The 12,508-nt window shown below is 30.8% G+C and overlaps 1 protein-coding gene across 1 annotated transcript; it reads left to right on the top strand.

Moving 5' to 3' along the window:
• The first annotated feature begins 3,915 nt into the window (after nt 1-3,915).
• LOC112506819 (omega-3 fatty acid desaturase, endoplasmic reticulum-like) lies at nt 3,916-8,047 on the top strand. Its single transcript, XM_025111102.1, has 9 exons — nt 3,916-3,943; nt 4,377-4,738; nt 5,357-5,446; nt 5,539-5,605; nt 6,207-6,299; nt 6,381-6,566; nt 7,075-7,155; nt 7,492-7,629; nt 7,865-8,047. The coding sequence occupies exons 2-9, from the start codon at nt 4,413-4,415 to the stop codon at nt 8,045-8,047; spliced, it is 1,164 nt and encodes a 387-aa protein (XP_024966870.1). The 5' UTR covers nt 3,916-3,943; nt 4,377-4,412.
• Nucleotides 8,048-12,508: the final 4,461 nt, after the last annotated feature.

Below are 12,508 nucleotides of genomic sequence, written 5' to 3'. Positions count from 1 at the left end.
ACCTATTAGCAAGTTTCACCTCAAGAGTCGGTTGACCTTAGTGTCTTTCTACGAATAACATCTCAAGGCTCACACACACTTAGTGCCTACCTCCAAGGTAGCACCTCAACAATGTGGTTTTTAGTGCCCACCCTTCTGAGTAGTATCTCACGACTCCACCCTCATAACGCCTACTTGGAAGTTCACCCATTCATATATTGTCTAATGGGGATATTCATTTATTCCAAAAAGGGAGATATACCCCAAATCTCATATTGGAATAAGGCTAACAATTACAGTGACCACAAATTAGGTCAACAATTCCAAAAAATACTAATCATACAGAAATCCCAAGACTTTCTACCAAGTTTCATATAACACTTTCCAAATAAAAGTTTTAATCATATAAAGGAGTAGACTTGTGTTCCCAAACGATGACTTCCTTCAAAATGCACAAAATGTCTTCCAAATGAGGGTATATGACCAAATCATCAAATAATGAGATAATACTTATAATAAAGCTTGAAATGAAATCAAAGTAAACATCTTGACATGGATCTAGTTTTACAAAGCATTTTAAACTTAGAGGGCTGTTTACTAAACGCTTATCTGGTAAGTACTTACCGGGTAATTTTCATCACTCGATGAACATGGCAAGGGCCAAGAATCTTATCCAGTAAGGGCAATGATAAGGATGGAGAGTCTTACCCGGTAAGTGAAGGTGACGACTCTTGCACAGGTAAGCGCTTACCAGGTAAATTGTTGTATATGATACGTTTTGATGTACTACAATCTTACCCAATAAAATAAATTATAGTGTTGATTCCTAATGTTAAGCACTTACCGGGTAAGCATTTAGGTAAACGGCCCTTACTTGCTAGGTTTTAGCGAAAACCTAGAAAGACCAAGCAGACCCTAGAAATGGTAAGGAGATCTTGGTGCTTTGACTTCCCGAACTTAATATTCTTTAAAATATTTGTATGTTACTATATTATAAAATATATATTCCATATTTTTTAAAACTCAAGTCTATAATTTATTATTGCATACATAAAACTTTCAAATGTTTTACATTTAAAGACCAGAAACAAAAATCGTTAAACTTCTTTTCTTGGCAACGACCACACTTGAACTGGTCGGTGGTGGCCCACCACGTTCGCAATCAAACAGAGCTTTCTCCTTTATTTTCACATTCTCCATTTGTCTTTTTGTGCTTGTTATCTCTTCAGGAGTCAAATCCAGAATCCTTTCTGGCATCATGTGCCCAAGTAACTAATAAACACATTCAAATACAAGATAAGCATCGAATACTTATTATATGACTAAATGTTTCATAAATTCCAAACATTTTTAAAGAATCATTATATTAATTTTCTATCTTCAATTTATACATTAGATCCACCTATTTTTTTATTTTGTTTTGTAAATATTATTCTTATTTACTACCAACTCATTAACTACATTCTAAAGATTGAACCACAAGGGTGGCACCTGGTTGGTTTGAGTTTGACTCCAAAGGTCAAAAGTACTTGGAGGCCCCAGGTTCAAATCCAATGAGGAATAAAAATCCCCTTGTGGCCACAGATGTTCAAATGCGGTGACTTCGGACTATCTGCAACCAGGTAGTCGTCCTGAGATTAGTCGGCTCACATAGCGGGGTTAGATATCCAGGTTAATAAAAAAAATTGAAATAATACAATCTTTATAAGGATATTTTCTTATAAATAAAATAAGGTTGTTTTTTAAGTATGAGTTTTTTTTTCCTTCTCTCAACAAATTATTATTTCACCATGATAAATGTTATAATATCAATATTTTTCTAACAACGAACTTCTATAAATATGAATTTGTTTTATAACATCAAGTTAATCAACTGGAGTCATCTCTAAGTTGAGAATCACAGTTCCCCTTTCCCTTTGGAAGAACTCTGAATTTAATACTTATCTGGAAAATGTTTTAGTTTTGATAGAGGATTAGACCGAAAGGACTAATCAATTCTTTTCTATACAGTCTTGAAATAGAAGAGTTATATAGATAGCATAGAGCTCTTACACAGCGCCTAATAGGCTAGCTGAACTATACACGCAAATATATAACCAATCTCACCAATTTCATATGCAAGCGACTATATCCCACATGGAACAATGCATAATGTTTGTAAACACACCTGTCATTTACCCGTGACTTATCATTTATGGCCCCTAGTAGATGTTAGTCTGTTGTGTACAAGAAATGCATTCAAGGGACAAAGGAATATTCACTCCCATGGGATCTTAGTTGTCCCATGGTACCCTACTCTCGTTGTGCAAGTTCGACTGACAACTGACCACGTAACCCATGTCTCAACGAGAATTCATGACAACTGATGTACAAAATGCAAGGAACTGCAATCATAGGATCAATATTCAATGATTTAAATGTCACATAGAACCCCATTTACACTTTTAGTAAAATAGTTCAAGAGAATTCACTTGCAGCCCGACACTCCACAAAGAGCTCTAATGGCTAGGAAATCCCAAAACGAACGCCTTAATTAATCGGGCTAAGAAAGGTGTTAAACTCTTATAATTATCAGAGTAATCCCCTTGTATAACCCTTAAACAATACCCCAAACTGGAACCACCACGAGAATTGAAAAAGTCGGAAAATGTACGAAACAGTGGCTTTTACCTTGGCTCGCGACACAAGTCGCTCCACTCACTGTCGCCGCCTACCTGACCCCAAGTTGCGTCTGATGATCCTCATTCAAGCATGAAAATTTGATTTCCAATCCTTAAACTCGAATCAGAGGTTATCCCAAACATAAAACCAAAACAATGAACCTCCAAAATGATTGTAAGTCACATTTATTATTAAATTATTGGTCTTTTGGTTAGTTTTTTTATTTCATATGTGAAGTTATGTATTCAAGTCCTTTATTGTAATTTTTTTACAAACATAATAAATTTGAAATTAAAATTAAAAAAAACTAAGAAAAATAACACAAAAGGGATCGTAGGGAGAAAAGTCATGCAAACCAACTCTATTATTGAAAACTTGTGTAACCATTGTAGTTTCAAAATATATATGATCACACAAAACAAAATGATACGATAACACCTGTCATAACCCTATAAATTTTTACACTACAACAAATGAACAAAATGATAACCCGATTAAAACGGGTCCACCCCTGATTCCAACACCACTTCTTCACCTCTTTAAGAATCGTTTAATAGGAGCATGCATTTTCACTCCTAGAACCCCAAATGAGAGGAGAATTCTCATTAATCCACCAAATTACAATCTCCACCCTTGAAGTATAGAGAAGTTTACAACCCAACCCACAAACTTCCTTAGAAAAAATACATATAAAAAATACAGATATCTGATATCGTGAGAATAACCACATGCTTAGAAAAAATTATTGTCGCAATATGTCATGTTTTAAGATTAGTGGTCGGACAAAATAACCATATATACGAGTAAGTCAGTATTTTGGTCATGTTTTTTTAACAAATACAGATAAATTATTAAATAAAAGATCTTTTCAGATCTTTTACTTTCCATTTGAGAAAAAATGCATCAATTTATGGCTCTGACCGAAAAATATAATACATGTGTTTACTTTTTCTGAAGTTTATAACCTCTCCTTATATTTAGTTCGATCTTCGCAAAACAATCAGCCCCTCTTAAAAAACATTTCTATCTCCTCTTTTCATCACAAAATTATTTATGCTGGTTCTCATCTGATTTCATCTGATTTTTATGTTTTTCTTATTTACATTTGAATCTCAATTACGCCTCTTTCCATCTCTTTGTAAGAGGTAAGAAGAACGTATGTGATCGCTTCTCTTTAAATGTTTTGCAATTTTTCGTATATGATTTCTCGTGATTACTTTCTTTTCTTCTTCCGTTTAGGCATAACCATGCTGATCTTTTAGCAACAAATCAGTTTCGAAATCGAGAAGAACTGTAAAACAAGGTGATTTTTCTCTCTCTCCATTTACGTTCTTTAGTTTGTTTCTCTGTGTTTTTTAATTGCGTCATTGTGGTATCAGTTGTTTTCAAACCGATCTTTGTCATCTGTATCTTCTTCTATGATCTGATATTTTGTTTCATATATCACAACATCTTTTACAGTCTTCTTACACGCTTTACCTCACGGGTATAATACAAAAATTTTAGATCAAACGAAAAGTTTCGAATTTGTCATCATTTACAGATCCACAAATTCTGACAGATCAAAAACCCTGATATCATGTTCATACACGATTCCAGTAACTCTTCCCCGTATCTTTTTCCATAAATATTTGATTTCTTTATTGTTTTATGTATCTTTTAGATCGTTATCATTAAATTTATCATCAAACTTGCCGTTTATTTTAGTTTCCTAAACTACCCCTGAATGAAAACAGAGGGGGCAAAGCAAAGGGAAGAAAAGGTGTGTGGGGATGGCTGTTCCACCTGCAGATGGGAGAAAGGTTCAAGAAGAGGAAGAGGGTGTCGTTAATGGAGGTGAAGATGGTGGTGAGGTGGATTTTGACCCTTCTGCCCCTCCTCCTTTCAGGGTGGCTCAGATCAGAGATGCCATTCCTAAGCATTGTTGGGTCAAGAATCCATGGAGGTCATTCACCTATGTCTTCAGGGACATTTTGGTCATTTCGTCCTTGGTTGCCATGGCTGTCTACCTCAACAACCTTACTTGGGCTTTCTGGCCACTCTATTGGGCTGCTCAGGGCACAATGTTTTGGGCCATCTTTGTTCTTGGTCATGATTGGTACATTTCTTTATATCCTTTTTAAAAAAATATATTATAATAAATAAATTAAATAGAATTTAAAGTAAATTACATTTTTCGTCCCTATGGCTTGTTAATATTTAAGATTTTTACCTGTGGTTTAGAAATGACAGTTTTAGTCCATATGGTTTGCAATTTATTATTATTTTCGTCTATGGATTATTTTCTACCTTTAAGTATAAGGAACCAAAACAGTAAAGAATTATAAACCACGGTGATTGAAACAACAATAAATTATAAATTATAAAAACAAAAATAACAATAAATTACAAACCATAAGGTTGAAAAGACAATTTCTAAATCATAGGGAGAAAAATCGTATTTTTGACAAACCATAAGGATGAAAAACATAACTTACATGTAAATAATATATTCATTTGGTAATTAAATGACAAATTTATTTTTAAAAAAATAATATTTTTATGAAAATTAAAACATGGATTTTATTGAGGGGTATAAATGAAAAAGATATGAAAGTTTAAGGGCTTATTTAATTTAATTTGTTCTTTTTACTTCTTCCAGTACAGTTTACGCTATTTCTAGACCAATCATGCATTAGAAACTTGTACTCATGATTCTGGCAATGTTTTTTTACAGTGGACATGGAAGCTTTTCGGACAGTCCCACTCTTAATCACATTGTGGGCCATCTTTTGCATTCTGCAATTCTTGTTCCCTACCATGGCTGGTACCTTCCGAAATTACACTTCTACCCTTCTTTCCTAATTGTTCTTGGTACAATGTACAAGTTTTTAATGCACGATGTACAACTCTTTACAGGAGGATTAGTCATAGAACTCACCATCAGAATCACGGACATGTTGAGAAGGACGAATCATGGGTTCCGGTAAACTTGTTTTTTTTCTTTTTTGCATTCAAAGTTTCACACATTTTCAAAACCAAATAAATTTCAGTGTCGTCACTTGACATGTTAAATATGAGATTTTGAACAGAGCATCCGAAATTTTGGGACCCAAATTTACATGTGTTTAGGGTCTTTTTATTGACCTGTGTAAAACTATATCCGAAATTATTTAGGTTTAAATCATTAATTATTTGGTTTTATGTTCAAATCATTAATGGTTTAGGTTTTAGTTTCAGATTGTTAATCATTTTTAGGTTTAGCACATTGTTATTCATAACATATATTCTCTGTCATCTCATTTATGCAATGCAATCAAAAGTTTTGAATGTAGCAGGGTCTCCAAAAGTATTAGAACGTCCCTGATAAATTTACGGTAATTCTAAAAAAGTCAAAGCAAACCAAACAGATCTAGTAAATTTCACATAGAACAGAGTCTGAATAGAACAAGATGTATGCAGTCTTACATCTTACATGAAGATAAACGAGACTGTTATTTTCAGGACAGTCGTTACAGTATTATTGATAATAAATTTTCAGGACAGTCGTTACAGTATTATTGATAATAAAATTTTTATAATTTCAGATACCTGAGAAGACTTACAAGAGTTTAGATTCGAGTACAAAGTTTTTCAGATTTAAAATCCCTTTTCCGATGTTTGCATATCCGCTATATCTGGTGAGAACAACCCGTTCGGGTGCGTTATTGACTTGTATAACTGTTACTGGATGATGTTTTTAACAGATTGTTTTTTTACAGTTTAAAAGAAGTCCAGGAAAAAAGGGGTCGCATTTTAATCCGTACAGTGATTTATTCTCACCAAATGAGAGGCATTATATTGTGACCTCTACAATATGTTGGGGAATGATGGTTGCTTTGCTCTTCTACTTGGTCAATCTCATAGGTCCACTCCTCTTGTTCAACCTCTATGGCATTCCTTATTTGGTTAGTTTCTTTGTTTTTTTTTTTCTATTAACCTGCTATACAAGCCGACTAATTTCAGGACGACCACTTGCTTTGCAGATAGCTCAGAGTCACGACATTTGAACCTCTGTGGCCACAAGGGGATTTTTATTCCTCCTTGAATTTGAGTTTCTTTGTTTTAAAATCAAAATCAAATGGTTATTCGTTTATGATCGCCACGTGGACAGAATTTATAAAAAAAATGCCAACAGAATGATGTGCATCAATATGTTTCTTCGCGATCCAAGATACCCTGATCGGTTTTTTGTACCCACGTCATTTTTCTAGGATGTTTTTCCGTTAAAAGATTTTATGCGGCAAAAATTGAATGTCTAAAACAAAAAATGTATTGGACCATTCAAAATGCATCTCTTATGCTTAGCATTTACTACACATTTGTTGATTACCCTTTATTGAATATGACCTACAGTTATATTTTTAATTTTTTTACATTCGAGACTGATATTTTTTAAAATATTGTGATTTACAGATTTTTATAGCATGGCTGGATATAGTAACGTATTTGCATCATCATGGTTATGAGCAGAAGCTTCCTTGGTATCGTGGCAAGGTATTGTTTATAGATGCGTTGTTGAATTGTACAATATAAGTTTTTTTGAAGCAACTAATGACGTGTTTTTCTTTACACGCGTTTAAATTTTTCTACAGGGATTTTACCACGAATCCATTGATTCTATATGATTTATTAYATTACTACCCCTTTACCACTTTATTCGTACATGGAGTCGGGGGAGAATGGAATTTGGTTTTTTATTTTACAAATGGGCATGCTGGATCATACATCTATCCATATATCGGGATAGATAGATTGACCATCACACCCGAGATCTTTGATAGTGACGGTATCCACTCATATGGCCATGTTCATTTACCGATATTTGAGCAGGAATGGAGTTATTTAAGGGGAGGGCTTACAACCGTAGATCGCGACTATGGATTATTCAACAACATCCACCATGATATTGGCACTCATGTCATCCATCATCTCTTCCCTCAAATCCCACATTATCATTTAATCGAAGCAGTAAGTATTGAATAGAAATATGTTGTCACAAGATTCTACAGTCCGTTCATGTCCATCAATCACATGAATATACATCGTTAAAGAGAGAATGTGAACACTAGTTAAATAAAAATCTTATGTGTATTCATGTGATTGGTGGGAAAGAGAATGATGGACAACAGTTTTTTATTAGTACGTATTCATGTAATATGCAAGTCTGATTGTTAAATGACTGTGTATTGTATGGCTCGTGCAGACGAAAGCAGCTAAACCAGTGCTTGGGAAGTACTACCGAGAGCCTAAAAAATCAGGATTAATACCTATACATTTGATAGATAACTTGTTGAGAAGCATTCAACAAGACCATTTTGTTAGTGACGTTGGTGATATAGTTTACTATCAAACAGACGATGAGTTAATTGGAAAAAAGAAAAAATGAAATCCCTAATATCTGTAATTTAATTTTGATAATGTCGTACTATTTAAATTTTATGCAATGTTTTTCTTATTTACTCTTGGTTTCAGTTATTTAAATTTAATTTTTGGTAAATTTTAGTATATACTATAAGGGTACTCGTGCAATGCAGCGAGATACATCTTGATTTTAATATTTTATTTTATTCTTTATCTCAATCGATGTTATAAATGGTCTTATGTGATTTTGAAAAAAACAATGATGTTTTTATTTTTGAATAAAATATAAATTTAAATATATCATAAAAATTTGACAAAAATATATCGATATTAGTATCAAAATTAACTATTTAAAATTCCACATTTTTGTGTAATTTTTTAATTCAATTTTTATATTATAATTTAATTTAGATTCAATAATGAAGTAAGTTATATTTGGTTTAATAATATAATTTTTCTTATAAAGATAATAATTAATTATTTTGTTAGAACTCGATAATTATCCTAATTATATTTTATATTTTAAAATGAGATGTTTATCCTCTATTTGATTATGTTTATCCCCAGTTAGTTATACGAATTCAAACATTAAGCTTTAATAAGATGTACTTACGCACAATTTACTTGTAATCTCAAATTTTAAGTAATATGTATTAATAAACAGTATTTGATGCATAAAGAATGGTTTTTAATTTTTTTTGTCAAATGCTTTATAATATAGTATATATATATATATATATATATATATATATATATACTAGTAACGTACTCGCACGTGATGCCGCGCAAATCATTTTTATTATGAACCCGACAACCCGAAAAGGAGATATTGTTTCAAATTTTGTTTTATTCTCCGTCCCTTTCAATGCTAATTTTATAGTTTGTTGTGATTTTAAATCATAAATCATATGATTTATAAATTCAAAGTTAAAAAATGTTCAGTTGGTCAAAGGTTTTGAAATAATGTTTTTAACCCAAAGCGTTTGTTGTTCTTGTATTTTAAAGATCAACTTATGCATTAATTAGTGGTTTGTAATTTTCACATCGTATTAATTGAAAATAAAATGCAAATTTTATGTTTGAATAAAAATAAGGTAAGCATACTCAAAAACTATATCTGTTTTGATAAAAAATTATTGAGTACCAGAATATTTCAAAAAGATAAACGGATCGCAAAATGAAGCAAATCAATTGGACTCTCATGTTCCATACAGAAACTATTTATGAAAATTAAGTCTGATTTATTCTAACGAAAAGCAATATGGAACATTAATCTGGAAAAATATGGCTTCGTATTAAAAAGATGATTTACCACATAGATTGATTGATGTTCCGCAATAAAAGACCTTTAATAATCAAATCTAAGAATGATAATAAATAGAAACCAATGCTCTAAAAGGCTCAACACAGCAGCCGTTGTGGCTCAAGGCTCATGTATGACACTACGTTAAAGCTTGTGGTATGCATGGGTCCATACGAAATTTTGTAATGTAGTATTTGATTTTTCTTACGTATTTAGTTTCTTCTTAGTGAAGTAATGTATAAAAATATAAAGATGTACCTCCATTTCTTGGATTACGCAACATTTTTATACATGATAGAGGCTTACAAATAGCCTCAAAAGTTATGCTGCTAATAATTATACCATGAACTATTAGGGGCCGTTTACCAAACGCTTACCCAAGTAAGCGCTTACCAAGTCACATTACCATACCGGATGAATATGGCTAAGACCAAAAAACAAACCCGGTAAGAGCGAGACAAGAACCAAGAGTCTTACCCGATAAGTGAGGGCAACGACTCTTACCACGATAAGAGCTTATCGTGTAAATTGTTGCATATGGTACCATTTCGGTGGACTAAAATCTTACCCAGTAAGTAAATAATAGTGTTGAATTTTTACCGATAAGCACTTACCGGATAAGTTTTTGGTAAACGGCCCCTTAGTTAGAAAAATTCAAGCAAACATCAACTAAATTAGTTTAGGTATTGTTTGGAAAAAATAAGCTATCTTATTTGTTCGGTACATCTTTAGATAGACATAAGCTAGTTTATTGATATACTAATTCGAATAGCTTTTTAAGAGCTTATTATCACATTTACCATTATAAGCTTAATTACTATTTTTGCTTTACTATTAATTATTCATAAAATATTAATAAAAATTATTTATTACTAATATTAATAAATATTAAATTCGATTATTAACTACTTTCAATCATACATTAATATTAATTACTTATAATTATTACTGATCATATAAATTATTTTTATATTATTATTTTTTAAACTATTAATCAATAAATTTAATTATTAAAAAATAAACAAATAGTTATAAAAATATTCATGGAAGTTACATAAAAATAAAAAATATTACTTACTTTGTTTCATAGATGATAAAATTGTAGTAAATAAATTTAATAAAATATCTAATTATATTTTTTTTGAAAAAATATTAATTAATTATAATATATGAGGTTGACTAATTTTATTTTTATTTACATCATATGTAATGGTTATTTAAAATCATAAGTTAATGTAGATTTCTTTCTAAAGTTTGTCTTAACAAATTCAAAATTTATAATATATATATAAATCAATTTAAAATTCTTTTAATTAACATATATTAATTAATTTTCTTTAGTACTTTTTTGTATTAATTAACATATTATTTCATTAGGAAATTATTTTAAGTATGTTTTAAAAATTTATAATTGACTAGTTTTTTAAGATGTTTTTTGGTCATTTTATATTTTTCATCTAGCTCATCAGATAGTTTTTGTCAAACGTAATTCATTTATCAATTAGCTTATCAACTATCAACTAATTTGGCAAACATAGTCTTAATATAAAGTTCAATGCACACTTTAGAAATTAAAGACCAATAAAACCAAGTGAAATATATCATGGGAAAACTAACATTGCCAAAAACATTCGATTCAAAGACCAATAAAAACAAGTGAAATATAACATGAGAAAACTAAGGTGACGTTTGTTTTTTGAGAGGTGCTGAAGTCTGAAGTCTGAATTCACTTCTGATTTTTAAGAGGTGGTGCTGAAGTCTGAAATCTGAATCAGTCAGACTGTTTGTTTTTTGCGTATGAAATCTGAACTTTGAAGATGAGAGATCGAGAGTTGATATGGATCGACAATTGACAAAGTTGAGAGATGAGAGATCGAGACAGAAGAGTTGATCCAGAGAAATCGAGTGCAAAGAGATCAGAGTAGGTAGGCGACGATTTGAAATAAGAGGTAATAAGAGGTTTCTCAACCACTGAAATTTTCAGACCTAATAAAGAGCTTTTAAGCTCTTAATTGGAAAAAAAAAAAAAAACAAACACATTGAATCCTCTTATGTCTGACCGATTCAATCTTAAGAGGACATTAAGAGCTTTTTTATTAAAAACAAACAGCCCCTAACATTGCAAAAAACATTGGATCAATTTCCATAATAATCCGTCTCTTTTAAGAGAAAGAGTAACATCTCCAATATGATAACAATAAGAGATTGAAAGTTAAAACTGACATTCTTCATATTCAGTATTTACTTGCAAATCACGTGCCGAATCCATATCATATAAAACCCACAAGCAAAGAGGAAATTAGAAAATCAAAACTTTCTGAAATGAGAAATACGGTAACTTTTTTTGTAAAAAACAGATAAAGATAGTCCATGAAAATAAATATTTTAAAAGATACCTCAAAATGCAGGATTATTTATCAGATTATCCTTCTTCTTAGTTTGCATGACCTCAGTCATGTATTACAAGACGATAACAATGAGGCCTTTCACTCTATTTATGAGAGCAGTTTTTCTAGCAGTATGTGACTGTATTATAACCAATTACAAACAATTAATAATGGTATAATGTGTATTAAATGAAGAAAACACATTTTTAATGTATTTAATTAATATATGATTATGCATTTTTTCATATGGTAAAAAAATGAAAATGTATGGATATAAAACAAATTAATTCGTAGATATTCATGATATTTAATAGAATTATTAAATCTAAAAATATTCAATATTGAGCTCAATCCAAAAATATTGACGAGACGATTAGTTATGATTATTTCATAAAGGTGTAAAATAAAAAATGAAAAAGTAAAGAATATAAAGTAAATCAAATAACTAATTATAAAGATATAAAATGTAATTTTAAAATTGAAAATGATTTGATGGAAGATTCGTATAAGGTTGTAAGTTTTAAGAACTTGTACAATATTTTTAATTAATTATACCTATTAAAAGTTAAAGAATAATGGAAACTCCTACCTTTTAATATAATATAGGGCAAAATGCATAAAATAGCAATCTACTTTCATAAATTTCTTTATTATAGCATTGTACTTTCAGTTTTTCTTATTACAGCAATGTACTTTCAAATTATTTTTTATTAGGACATTGTACTTTGAAAAATTTACCCATTATAGCATTGGGTAACCTTTTGATTTAAATTTACCCATTATACTAGGTTTCCAT

Source organism: Cynara cardunculus, assembly GCF_001531365.2.
Source record: "Cynara cardunculus var. scolymus isolate 2C chromosome LG 2, CcrdV1, whole genome shotgun sequence".
NCBI lineage: Eukaryota > Viridiplantae > Streptophyta > Magnoliopsida > Asterales > Asteraceae > Cynara > Cynara cardunculus.
The sequence above is the reverse complement of the archived record's forward strand: the minus strand, read 5'-3'. Positions and strand labels throughout refer to the sequence as shown.